Here is a 14359-nt window from a genome sequence, read left to right as displayed (position 1 = left end):
ACACAAGAATACAGTTTAAACCTCTCCTTCATCCGTACAGGCCTGCCTGACAGAATTGATTGGGCCTCTGACAAACCCAGAGAATTGTGATTAATTGACGGTATCAATGTATTTGTGTTGGATCAGTAGCTAGGTGCAAGCATGCGTTCTGGCCAAGAGTTATATTAATTTGGAGCTGAAGTGTGTCAAACTATTATTGAGTTCTGATGTTCAAATTATCTATTTGTGCCACTTTTGAACCCCTTCCAACATTTTTTTCTGCCCATTTTTGCAACAGTTTTTTTTTTGCCACATTTCAAGAGTTTAGCACAATATTTGCCAATTTTTGCCTCTTTTTACCCTTTAAGGCCACTTTAAACCACTTTTCTCAAAATTTTAATCCCTTTTATTTGCTTTTTCTTGCTCATTTTGCCACTTTAATCTTTTTTTTGCCACTTCAAAAACTTTTTAAATCCTGTTTACCCCCCTTCTGCATATTTTGACTAGTTTTAACCAATTTTTGCCTCATTTAACCCATTTTTGCTGCTTTTTAATCCAATTTTACCTCCTTTTCTACCCATTTCTTCCACTGTTGTGCCACGTTTTATCACTTTGAAACCCTATCCACTACTTTTTCTCACTTTCAGCTATTTTTGCTTCTGTTTTGCCACTTTTACACAGGTTTTTCATAATTTAATCAAATTTCACTACTTTTATGTCAATTTTTGCCACTTTCTGCAGCCCTTTGTGAAACTTCCTAACACAGACTGCATCTTATATACCGGTTTGACTTTTGTGCCAGATTTTAGGCTAAGTTATATTCATCTTTTTGAAAAGTTGGATCATTAGAGTGAGCTTTAACACATAGATCATTAGCCCAATGATGACGAGGTTTTCAAATCTGCTGCCCTGAGTGTATTATTAATATGTTTTTAGTCCTGAGATTCACATCATAGGGCTGTTACACAGGCTACGTGTTTCTTGTGCATTATGTTTTTCACTATTTTCTTAAAAATAGTCATTTTATACACTCCACTGTGCTTCTGTTTCTGCATACCTCTATTTTAGTCCCATTGAACAATAGAGGCTAAAACCAGATAGCGCCCTCTGCTGGTTACATATATATGTTTTGTTGTTTCATTGGTTTTAATTGTTCATATTTGTACTGATTTTTATTGCCACATCCCTACTTGTCAGGCATGATGGGTATAAAGCTTCATATTTAAGAAGAAAATAGTTCTTACTGCTACAAAATTTTACACACTCACATGTTTCTCTTCAAGCAGAACTACTTCTCACATCCAATATGTCACCCTGTATGTGTAATCACTGTTACAGCACTGTACTCAGGTCCTTTTCACTTTCCATTCCTCTCCTCGTGCTGGTAATTGTGCATGCAGTCAAAAAAAGAGCTGCAACTGCACAGTAATCACGACAACGCTCTCTCTCTCTCTCTCTCTCTCTCTCTCTCTCTCTCTCTCCCTCTCTCTCTCTCTTCTGCTTTCAAGGCTTGAAACAACACATCACCTTCCAGATGCTTCCAGACCAACCAAACATCTCAGAGCGGCGCTCAGACGTTTACATCCAGACGCTTTTCGCTGCCTCGGCCTGCTGCTCTGTTTGTGCTGGAAGTCTGCTGTGCCTCACACCCCAATCACTCGCAATCATGTGTGTTTCCTGGATTGCTATATGTAAACTCCTCTCACTCCCACACACTGAGACACACAAATGCATGCTCTACTCTTAAAGCCTTCAAACCTCATTCTGTCATGCACTCAAGCTGTATACACTTCAGTTAGCATGCATATACACACACAGACACCAACAGAACGGACCACAGGGTTAAAATAAAGCATGCTTATGTTACACAATCACTTTAGTAACACAGGGTTTATCATGCCTGATTCCATCCAATCTTTCTCAATGTTATCAAACTGTAAAAGATTGTTTTCCCTCTCTGCCTCCCTGGTTTTTCGATACATTGTTTTGCACAGTACACACTGTGCTTCCTGACGATGATCTGGGCTTGGTGTCTCTGCTCTGCCGGCTCTCTGGAGAAATCTTCAGCACTAATAAGAAACATGCTGAGTCTCTCACACACATGCACTGAAACTCCAGAAATACATGAAGAGTGGTCATCTTCTTCTGGAGTGTTCTTCAACAAGACAGTCGTACTTGTGCATGCAGCAGGTTTAAAAAAAAAAAAAAAAAAAAAAAAAAAGACTGGTTACAGTTGTGCCCAATGTACATAATGTAGGCCTTATATAAATACCTAAAAAAAATAAAATCATACTCTCATTGTGTTTCATTAATTTCTTTATGCCATTTACTAAAATATTTAAGACTATAGAGATGCCTAAAACATTTTCTTTTTTGACTTTTCTTTAATGTTTGCTCATTTGTGCCATTTTACAACCTTTCAAAGCTCCTGTAAATAATTTTTGATTGGTTATAAAACAGACTTAAATCAAAAGTGATGGTTCCTGACCCTTTAAATAGGACAGACCAACAGAGACACGGTTAGATATATCTATCCACCTTATTTCTAGCCCCCATGATACTTTGTGTGAGTTCTGGGTGTGACATCCAGAGCCTTCTGTCAAACTTGCTTTTTCCACAGTAAGACGCTAATCCTGATTATTGGTATGATTTGGAGTATGAACATCACCTGTTACACCCCCAAAAGGATGATGCGTTTGTGCCTTCTACAATTGAGGAATGAGAGGACATTATATAAAATAGCTTTTAATGACATAAACAAGTATAATAAGCTAATCTTGTTGGCTCTGTACTAGCATTTGCATTGTAACAAAGATGAATGTGCTGTGTTAAAGGACATAGAGCCCAGTCAGAGCTTTATTATTACTCTTGAGTTTGTTGATGTTGATGATAAATATCGATGGCTCACATGGTCTCCTCTTCAGGTAGGTAAATCTGAAATTCCATATTAAATCATGAACAATCACATCCCTGATGCATTCAGACAGTGAACAGAACGTTAGAAACACTGCAGCTATGGGTGCCAGTTTAGATCAGTTGGTAGCAGGCACCTGTATGCTGAGGCTTTAGTTCCAAATGCACTGGTCGTGGGATCTACTCACGGTGTCTGTGCATGTCATCCCCCACTTTCTCTCCCCATATTTCCTGTCTTTCCCATCTTTAAAAAAAAACTGCAAATATTTAACTTTGTCTAGTTATCAGTGCATCCATGACCAGAGCAACAGGTACCATAATCCTGACATTTAAGCAATTACAACTTAAAAAAATGCAGTTTTTAATAAGATTTAGCTGCATGTTTGTTTTGTCTCCCAGAGGAAAAAGGTTTAAACTGTCATCCTGTGCAATGATTTCTATTGTGATCTTAAAGTCCACAACGGCCAGTTTCCGCACAGCTTTGCTGCTCTTTCTGGCACTACTTTTATTCCTTTTGTTAAGTTTGCAGTCATGCAAGCTACTGATGAGATAGAAGGGCTCTTAGTGATAGCTACACTGATAGTTGTGGGGTAAAGAACCACAACTCACCAGCTGCACTGCCCATCTCCACTGGTCACTTATCTTAAACTTTAGGTTTCTTTAAAATAAAATGCCCCCCCACAAGGGTTCTTTACACAACACGATAACACTGTTTTGTTCAAATGCGTAATTATGCATCGCCACCAGGCTGCTCTGCATCGATGTCTATGCATGCTGTGAGTGGTGAAGCAGCCTACAAAATATGATGAATGGGGGCTAATACTCAAAAGATGTAGGTGGATGCTCTTGTGATACTGATGAAAAAAAACTAATGATGTTATGATGATAAAACTGCTTCTTATACTACAGATTTTGAGGTATTTTTTGCAATTCCTAAACAACTAAGCCCTCTCATTGAGTGCACAATGACCTCCTCAACATCAACACAAGGGTGTTTTCACAAACTTAATGGTTGTTAGAAACTACAAAATTAACTGTTATGCTTTTGAGAAAATTTGTCATCCAAGGTTAAAACAGCGCTCAATATAAACACCAAACAGTGATCCTCTTTCACTGCTCTGACTGTGTCTTCTCATTAAAGTCTGAATAGTGTCTAACCAAACAGTTTGGTCATAGTGCTGAAGCAGTTGTATCCAGTGGAGATAGGGGACCTTATGTACACAAATGATGGAGCCAGAAGTAGAGCTGGTGATGTGTCACATTGACCCCGTGGTGACCAGTACAGCCCCTCTCCTCATGAGAGATGTTTCAGGGGTTGTAGAGTTTTGTTTGTTTCCAATGACACGGCCAAATGGGTTTGTCAGCAGGATAGAGAGGCTTAACCTAACATGATCTAAGAGGGATCGCCCTGCTGTGATTCAGGATTATAACCAATGGCTACCCAGAGGGTCCAGATTTGTGAGGATGATAATATTATTAGTGTGAAGAAATAAGATACTTTAGTGACCTTTTTGTGTTTGTATAATTATGTAGATACATGATAGTTTGATGATCTACTTGTGTTAGTAAAGGTTGATGATTGTAACAAAGGTATTGCAAAAGTTACACCTGATTAACTGAGCCTCTTTAGTATTTTAGTCTTTTAAGTTCCCATGTGCTGTCCCATATGTCTGTGCTGTGGGTTGAGAATTGAAGGGTACCAAAAGTTTGAAACATAAAGCCCTGTTGGCATGAAACAGCAAACCTGACACGGCAGAATATATTTGACATACAACTGGGAAAGCTCCCTTAGAAAACGCTTAGGAAGGGCAGGACTTTTCAGAAAATGTTGAGAAAGTGATTGGAGGAACTTTCTGTGTCTCATTCATGATGGGCCAATCAGAGCAGAGCTCAGAAACGGAGCCCTGAGCAATGTAATACCCCCTCCCCTCCAGCTTTTCTTTTATCATATCTGATTGGTTAAAAGTCGTACACACAAACACATGCACAACACACACACATCCAGTCAAACACAGCCCTTATACAGAACAATGAGGAGAAAATATCCTCCCTTTATTCTGTGCTTTTTGTGCAAGGAGGGGACACATCACTACAGCAGATGCGCAAAAACATCTTCGAAGACCAGCTTTCGGTGTGGCTCTCAGCTCTGGTTTTAAAAAGAAATGTGGTCCAGTTCAGAGAAAACTGGTATTCATTACAGCTTCATTCATTCATTACAACCCTTACTTTGTCTACCACTTAAATTATAAGAACCAAAAACCATGCTATAAACGAAACAGAGTACAACATCTGCAGTATTTATGAGTACCGTGGCTTGGTATCTGTAGATTTACTTGTGGAATCCTAAAAAGAATCATGTCCTTGCAACAGAGGCAGCTCTAAACATAGAGATTTTACCCTTAAAAAGACAAGTCAGATGAGTCTCCTCTGATATCAGAGGTCCCGCCCCTTCTTAATTTTGATCAGTCGATAAGGAAGAAGTGACACTGATGAGTAAAGTGATGATCCACATGCTCAACTATGGTAGTTTTATCTAAGAGCAATGCAAGCGAAGGGAATGCAGGAGGAAAAAACATCTGATGCTGAGTGCGTAGTGCTTAAAACACTGAAATGCATTGGTATGTATGTAAAATGAGTGCTGCTAGTGCGCAAAATAGTGTTAGAGGAGCCAGTCCCTTGCTGTAATACATTTTCTGGTATTTCTGCTCTGAGACATTTCCACCTGGAATCTTCACTACTTAAAATTAGATCAGGAGAAAGTATATCAGGAGGAAAACAGAGATTTTGGACATGTTTGTCTTTTAAAACACAGCTTCAAATGAATGGAAACTGAAAAGTTAAAGAAGAGGGTATCAGTAAAAACATCACGTGTGCCAACTGTAAAAAAATGTCAGATTCAAGCAAGTAGCGACTGTGGATAGAATATCTGGAGTGAAACTGGAGTTATGACAGATTTCTACAGAAATGGTTGTGTATCATTATGAAATACACAGACATAGTAACAAGATTACATTTTTTTTCTCATAATTGCTGGGGTAACTGCCTCTTTGAAAGTGACTCATTTTACGATGGTTTGCAGTTAAAAATAAATGCAATGATTTCCAAAATCTTGACAACTTTCTGTTTTACTAGCATTGATATTCGTTACTCCAGCGTGGCTTTCAGAAACTTCATCAACCACTGAGTGGTCTTATCTCATCTCACTGTGATGCTTCCATGAAGGACTCACCCGTCTCTCGTGCTGTCCATGGCAGTCAGTGGGGACAGGTGATGAGGGCTGTTGAGGTCGCGGTCCAGTCTGTGTTGTCGGGTGGGCAGGTCAGTGACGGCGCTGGAGGCGGGGTTAGTCGTGGGGGTGAGGAGGTCCACTGAGGCGCTGTGATGGGGGGTGCTGGAGCCAGTGTACAGGCCTGAAAGACAAACAAAGCTAATTCAGTAAAGGTGCCAAACAAACCAGAGAGCCCTGTGTTTTGAGCTCCCTTTAAGCAAATTAAAAGCCATTTCATGGTGACAGGATTTTGTTTTGACAACCTTCATCCAATCAGAGAGCTTCATGAAATCAAATGTTCTGTGTTTGTGCTGTTTGTAATTTAGGGTACATTGTTTTTGCTGCCATGGGGATTGGCCTTGTTTGTTCTTTCAGCTGTTTGTGCTTATTACACAATAATAAACTAAAATGTTACATGTGTTTACACAGAGACTTTAAACAGTAGGGCATGCTAAAAGGAGAGCCAGGTTATGGGATATCCTCTCATGAGGGTGTATATGTGTGAGTACATTTGTTTGTTTTCTGACTCTCATAGTTAGACCTGTGTGAGTACATGCAGGCACACACTTGACTTTTTGTTTTGCATGTGCATGTTTATATGTTTATTTTGCTGCTATAAACTTTTAGCACTCATCTGGAAATATTCAGAAAAAAAGAGTATGGAAGATTGACTACTGATCTACGTGTCTCATTCAGAATGCACTCCAATAGAAAAGGTACCACAACTTACTACTGAAACTAGGAGACAGTTCAGGTTTTTTTATGGGGAAAGCCCCCATGTAAAGCCCCAAACGGCCAAGTTGAAGTCTTAATTTTTTTGCCTGACTGAAAGCCAAAAAAGAGGCCGAAAGGTGCTGATTTTGAATCTACTTAACTTCAACCAGATTTTAGAATCAGATCTTTAGGGGTGCTCAACAATTATGGTAACATGAAGTAACATGAGTTTTAGGCCATTTCATCAAAAGTACATGAGCATGGGCCAGTCTGATATTTACATTTAGCAATTCATCTCTACACTGTGTTTTTATGTCTGACATTTTCTTCTGCATATTCCTCTGGGAATCAACTATAATTTAATGTTTTCAACACATTAATCTCAGCCTGCTTATTGACTGTCATGAGATGAGCTGTCCAACTCTGAACAGGACGCTCTGTTTTAACAGCTCATGATTGGCTAACGAGCCAGAGGGTAAAACAACCAAATTATGAAAGGCTAATGTCTTTGGCAATTGCTTAAGCATGTATTCATTTAAATATTTCATGTTTAATGCATTGTTGCTTTCCAAGAACTTTGCTGCCAATTGCTTCCATGTCTGTGTCTTTGCAAATCTGCTGTCTCAGTTGGGAGTTGGGTCAAACCAACTGTAACTTGGGGGTAGAGGTGGTATTCTGTTATATTTCAGACTTAGACTATCATTTCTGTACTTAGACAATAAAAATACAACAATAAAATGTAGATATATAACAATTAAAAATTAAAGATTTATTTATTGTCATTCCAGAACAAACAACACATATGAACACTTAAGCTCAAGAGCAGCAGTAACATTATAGTATAGTACTGTGCCGAACTTTTAGGCATGATTGGATCAAAAATGAGGTTGAAGTGAGGTGTGTAATGGCGAGTAAGTCTACCAGAGGGCACCATCGGTCAGGAAGGAGGTTTGACACAACCCCAGTCATGCTCTGGATGTCCTTGTATGTTACCAGGTGCATGGGAAAATAATCTGTTGGAAAAATTACTGAGTCCACATCTTTAAGGTAAAGTAAGAGGTGTATGTGGTGAGTAAGCATGGCCTTGGGCAGGGTACCCAAACTTTTCAGCCCCAAAATAACAGTGTCAGAGACCAAGGACCCCTACCTTCCCTAGAAGTTGTTAAACATATGGCATTATTTACATACATTGTTTAACAAATGTATTAGACCACCACCCAAAGTAAGGTTTATGCCACAGCAGCCCTAAATTAACAGCATTGGTAATTACCAAAATCATTTTTTATGTTTCTGCAATGGTTAATACACCAATATGTAGAAGCTCTTTAACCAAGATGATATTTTTAATGCTAAAATATAATTATTAATTTTATCCATGAATTTTCAGATTTCCTGATTTAGAAAAAAACTGAAAAAATAGTAAAGCACATTATTATTTCTTGATTAATATGTCAAATTATAGTTATTTATCTGCATTCCTGAACAGAACAAATGAGTTTTAGTGGTTGAATGTTATGCTTGATTAATTTCTGACTTCTCAGAGAAGCCCAGTGAGCCAGCTCAAATTTGGGTATAAAAAGATGAATTCACTTTGAAATTCCTCATTCCTGTTCAAAGTGGTAAAACGTGGCGAGCTCACTGAAAATGAAAGAGTCCACATTAAAGCACTTCATGATGCTGGATGGTCTCTGAGACAAATATGACAGGTGGTCTAATAAATTTGTTAAGCACTGTATATAACTCCACTTTTACGAATCAAATATTTTCTAATTACTCTATGGATTTCTGTAAAGCTTCTCAACCCATCATGAGTGTCTCGAGACCCCCCTTGGACTCCCAGTCCCCACTTTGGGAGCCACTGGCATAGGGTACTGTCCAGTCAAGTAGTGGGGTTGCCATTAGCCCCTTGTTGTGCTGGTGATGTCCCAATGGCTTGAAATTGCTGCTTTCTGGGGGTTTGCCAGGGATAAAAAGTCCTGGAAAAAAGAAATGCCGTCAAGCTTGACCTTGGCTGCTGAGCGACACGTGTGTTGACATGTGTCCAGCTTGACTCAGCCCAACCCACCCCACCGTCCAGCCCTAGGTTGTAGTACATCTGGCCCTGTGATGAATCCTTGGCATCCTACATGCCTAAAACTTATGCACATGGCTGTTTGTAATGTTTCTGTCAAATTTTAAAAATCTGGTAGAATATAAGCCTCTGTTACTATTATTTCAAGAATGCTTACATGAATTACATGTAAGCTGTCATTGCTGTACAATTCACTTTGGATAATGATGTCAGTTATTGCTATGTAGACTGGGGTGAGTACAATAGAGAAAAATGAACATAAAGAAATCCTAGCCATCTGAGCCACAGAGCTCCATTGAAAAAACATTTATTAATAAATTAATCTCTAATTCATAAAAAAGTGAGTGCTGGTTGTGACATGATGCATGTTGCACTCTTTTGCTGTAATTAAGTATCTGCCATGAGATTTCATTCAGCAACATGAATTCTATGAGATCAGTGAAGATTTTGAAAGGTATCCTCCACTTTAGCTTAAAATGCTGCCCTATAACATTTGAGGCAAAACATACTGAAATCAAAATGTACAAATGAGGATGAACAAGTGTTGATGAGAGAGGTTACTTTTGCTCTCTCAACACAATAAATCAGCTTTCTCAGTCCCTTCCTCTGTTCATCTGATGATCTGTTTTCCAGCCATCATGAGGAAAAAGTCGCTCAGCAGTTATCCAGTGACAAGAGGAGAAGACAAGATGAGATGAAAGGAGATGAAAGATCGGCACTCCTGGTTTTGCCGTTTCCCAGCCCAGCTGTTCTCAAGTGGAAGCATGCCAAGGTCTGATCTGACAGCACTCTGAAATGGCTACAAGCCTGATTCATTACCCCCAAATCATCAATCACAGACCTTAAATGTTTTCCCCTTTAGCCTCAACATCTGCTACCAGAGCGGCAAAACAGTCGACAAATAATGGCTTTGATTGCCTCAATTTCATCTCTGCTTTCTTCTGGAGGAAGGGAAGGAGGAGAGAGAGGAGCTGATTGCACACTTGAAGGTATTGTGGAGGATTTTGTTCTGAAAATATCGAGAATTAGCACTGATTTCAGAAAGAATTAGCTCAGTGTGAGAGTGAGAAAGAGAGGTATATTAGCCTCACAGCATCCCAGCAGGAGCATGTAAACTTCTGCTCTAAAGTTATAATGACTTCTTCCTCTGCTTAATCAGAGAACAGTGTAATTATGTTCTATAAAACAGAGAGGGGCTTCTCGTAAGTCGCTCTGCAGCCATGTGAATAAGAGCAGACAAACAGGGAAAAAAAATCAGCACTGACTGGAAGCATGACTCATTTTCTGCTCCACAAGTGTTAATGATGGGACGGCTGCCCACTTTGCCCCACCTCTTCCATGCATCCTATTGGCACTGGAACAAAGTAAAACACATGTAAATGGGGATCCTCAGTGCCAACCTGCAACATCTTTGCTGGCCTTGAATAACTCTGCATCCCAAAATGCTTTCGCTTTGGCTCAAGAGAGAGCTCCTCTGGGCTTTAAAACATTTCAAAAAAGCAAGAACGTTTTACTCTGAAACAGAGGGAGGCTGAGGAGAAAAAGCCAAAACGCAGACGCCTGCTTTGACATTCAAATACCAGTTGAGCACTCGCAGTAATCAAACGTGCGCTGGAGTTTCAGCAACAATAACAGAGAGCGACAGGGAGCCTGGACAAGGTACAGGCAGAAAATAAGGACAGATGTGTCCATAAACGGAGGACGCTGCAGGAAATCTCTCTTGTCTTAAAGGTTGTTAGAGCCTATTTATCTCTATCTTGTTACCAGTTCAAAGTTGTGTTGACATTTGGTGACTGTCAAATTCATCAATTACTCAAAGTTTGAAAGTTCAAATGTGATGATTTAAATTTGTAGCTGTTTGTGATGGCAATTACTTTGGCAGTTTTTGTATGACAAAATGATCATTTAACATGAAATGCCAACTCCCTAACCAATATCTATAATTGAAAAGACCACATCCAACAGCTATGATGTTGATATAAAACGTGTAAAAGCAATTACAGAGAAGTTATAGCTGTGCTATTTGTTTATCTTTGACCAAAGGCGCCATAAGCATGATTTTTACTGCCTGGAAGCAAAAAATTACCACAATACATCTGCAGGAATGTTGGCATGGCTGCTGATTACTACCTATGACTCTGTGATGGCTTTGCCAGGTGTTGGAATTTCTGGCGGTTGGACTTCGCTTGTTGGCCTGTTCTTCAGTCACAGACTCCCTGGTCAGACATGGCCAGTGTTTTTAACTTCTTCTTTTCAAACAGTTACAAATAGTGTCAAAACACACTGCATTTAACCAACATCACATGATAAAGAGCTGTTACATATTTTGTTAATTTACAGAGTAGAGAAATTAATTCGACTAAATCTAAATCTCCAGTGCAGAGTTTTTAATCAGGTTAGAGTTCAAGGTTCAAGGCCCACTTTATTATTCTTGTGCAGGGAATGTTTTGCAGTCAAACATACATTCAGCATAAAGACACAATAAACAGAAGTTCATTGAAAGTGGATCAATAATCTCTTTTTAGTTATTTATAATGCCTGAAACTTCTGCTGCAGAGTAGGTGTCCAAAGGTGAGATTCTGCATGCAGCAGATACATGCTGGCAGTGAGAAGACCACAGGATGAGATTTATCACACAAAAACACTATGTACACAAGGACAAGATTTAAGAATAACTTTTTGCCAAAAAGGGGGCGTCAACATGAACGCAAAATTAATATTCCTCATTGGATATTTTAGCATGTTTTGTTTCATTTAAAGCCATTGGGAGGAGGTTTTATTTAGTTTTAAAACACAATGAATTTTTTATTGATGCCTCTGAATTACCTAGGTAAGCAAACGAGACCATCATCCCAGAACTGGAAAACTTTTTAGAGATGTTGTTAATGCCATGACTGACTGCCGTGGGATAGGTGGCAAATGAAGTAACAGCTCTTTTTTTTTTACATTTTCCATGGTAAAGATCAGTAAAGAAATACTGCTTTGACTACAATGGCAACCAAACTGACACAAACCAAAAGTTCCTTTCAGTAGCTTACTTTCAATACATAGAAGATGCAAATGTTTAAGGCCAAGTGTTTAAGAGAGTGTGAAAGAATCTGACTAAGGTTGTCAAATTAGTCGTACTTCAAAGCCTTTCAGTACAACACTATTAGATAGATAGATAGATAGATAGATAGATAGATAGATAGATAGATAGATAGATAGATAGATAGATAGATAGATAGATAGATACATACATACATACATACATACATACATACATTATTAATCCAGAGGGAAATTCAAATTCATTCTATTAACAATAAATTTATTAAATAAATAATTCCATGACTGTGTTGAAAAGTGTGGAAGCCTTAAAAATGAGGTACATCCACACATTTCATAAGTGGCAACTTCAGGTGTTGAAAAATGAAGACCATGCAGAGGTGAAAAAACTGCAGTTACTCAAATGTCAACTTGAGGCTGCCATTAGAAGGACCTGAAGTCCCATACTCATCCCATGTTATGATATGAATTTTACTGAAGAAATAAACACCTTTACAGCCTGGTACAACGACTAATATGGCTGTAATAGTTCATTTCTTTATGGGTACACATAAAGATATGAGTTATGCATAATTAGAGGTATGGCTAATACAACTGCAAATCAGTGGTTTGTAACTGCGTGGAGTGTCTCATGGAGACTGTAATGTGCCATTTCATAAATCCTCACTGGGACAAACAGCATTCAGGCTGTTCAGGGTGTCAAAATGTGGAATGCTTAACCAGCAGAGCTCAAACTTGATTCAGACTTAGATCATTTTAAACTTGGACTGAAGCAGTTTTTAAAGAGGACTCAGTCTTGCAGTCATGGATGATTATGCACTTCCTTTCTAACTTTGTGTCATTGTGTGATTATGTATTTTACGTCTTTGTGTTTTGTCACTGTAATGTTGTGCTTTTTTGTGTTTATTTGTTGCCTTTTAATTTTTTAATGTTGTGACTGTTTGTGTGTATTTGGGAATTTCATGTATTTTAAAAGCCCAGCTAGGGACGGGCATTGCAATTTTAAGGCTACAAATGCTGTACTGTGTGGCAACGGTTTACCTGCTTCATACTTGTCCCTATACAAATAAACATTAAAAAAATAAATAAATAAAACTGTTTGACATGCTTTAGCTCCATCTCCTTGTCTGTTTCTAGGTAGACTGAAAGTTAGTTTGAGACAGTATTTTTCAATTTGGCAACTGCTACAGCCTGGCTTTAAAAAATAGTTGCAGTAACTAGACTTTGTTAAATATCTAACACAGTCTGCTCTATGGTTATCCAATTGCACAAATTCTAAGAGAGGATGCTAAGGTTAAAGTGCATTTTCATTTATAAGTTTGCCTGCAATTTTGATACTTAAAAACAATAAAGTTACCAATATTAGGTGTCTAGGACCTCTAGGACCTGATGCCTTACTAGTATTGAAGTTTAAAATCCTAATATCATGGCAATCCAAGAACTGACATCTTTCTTTGCTCTTTTATGTATAAACATTTCTGTTTTGAGAAATATTTTAACAAGAGTAAAAACAAATTCCAGGCTATAAGGCCCATTTGACTAAATACAGCCTAAGAAACTATTATTAAGGTGAAATCTGTAATATAATTTAAGATACAAATAGACCTCAGAGCGGAGTTATTGTTGCTTTAAACAATTTTAGATAACTCACAGTCTTCAGTGAGGAAAGGGTTACATTATTAAAGTGTAGAGCATCGTGTGCACACCTGTGAAGATGTCCTGGCTAAGTCCAGGGGAACGACAATCCTTGCCACTGTAGAGGTGCTGCGAGGAGGAAGAGCTCTGCAGGTGCTGCATGGACAGACAGTCACTCAGGACGTCCTGCTCCAGGTGAGGACAGGGCCGAAGCTGTCAATCACAAAGAGAGGGAAAAAGCAAGCATGTTATAAGAAACAGTGTTGAGTCATTTCAGAAGAGCTACATCTGGTTTGATTACACAACCCCCAGAAGAAACATAGCTTCACTTTGGTCTATTTGTAGGTCCGACCCATTGTAGGGTGTGTTTTCTCTTTTTGCAATAATGTGATTGTAATGTTAATTTGAAGCAGCAAAAAAGAACACACTCTCAGTCAGGGGGAACTGAAGGGAAGATCATAAGCTCATTTTTGACTCATGCATTGGCCTTGGACCTCGCGGGTAAGTGATCACTGTACCAACTCGGAGCCAACATGAGATTGCTTCTGTTTCTCTCTGTGCCAACACTAAAAGGGGCAACAAAAGACACATTTCAGCTGGAGAGTCCATCACACAGCAGGCAGAGGAAACATAAACCTAAAGAAACCTGTTTCAGGTGGAAAAATGGGACATCTGCTGCATGGCTCAAATGACCTCTGTTGTACACATTAGTAATAAAACATTACAGCTGA

At 38.8% G+C, this 14359-nt stretch overlaps 1 protein-coding gene across 3 annotated transcripts in view; it reads right to left on the bottom strand.

Moving 5' to 3' along the window:
• Nucleotides 1-14359, bottom strand: part of LOC121512370 (zinc finger protein GLIS1) — a 135748-nt gene that overhangs the window by 16670 nt on the left and 104719 nt on the right. For all 3 annotated transcript variants that reach the window (XM_041791606.1, XM_041791607.1, XM_041791608.1), the window contains 2 exons: nucleotides 13700-13841; nucleotides 6122-6302 (listed from right to left, as the gene is read on the bottom strand). In XM_041791606.1, the coding sequence (XP_041647540.1) occupies nucleotides 6122-6302; nucleotides 13700-13841 (323 nt within the window). The remainder of the gene's footprint in view (nucleotides 1-6121; nucleotides 6303-13699; nucleotides 13842-14359) is intronic.

The sequence above is a fragment of the Cheilinus undulatus genome, linkage group 7, assembly GCF_018320785.1.
Source record: "Cheilinus undulatus linkage group 7, ASM1832078v1, whole genome shotgun sequence".
In the NCBI taxonomy this organism is placed as follows: domain Eukaryota; kingdom Metazoa; phylum Chordata; class Actinopteri; order Labriformes; family Labridae; genus Cheilinus; species Cheilinus undulatus.
The sequence above is the reverse complement of the archived record's forward strand: the minus strand, read 5'-3'. Positions and strand labels throughout refer to the sequence as shown.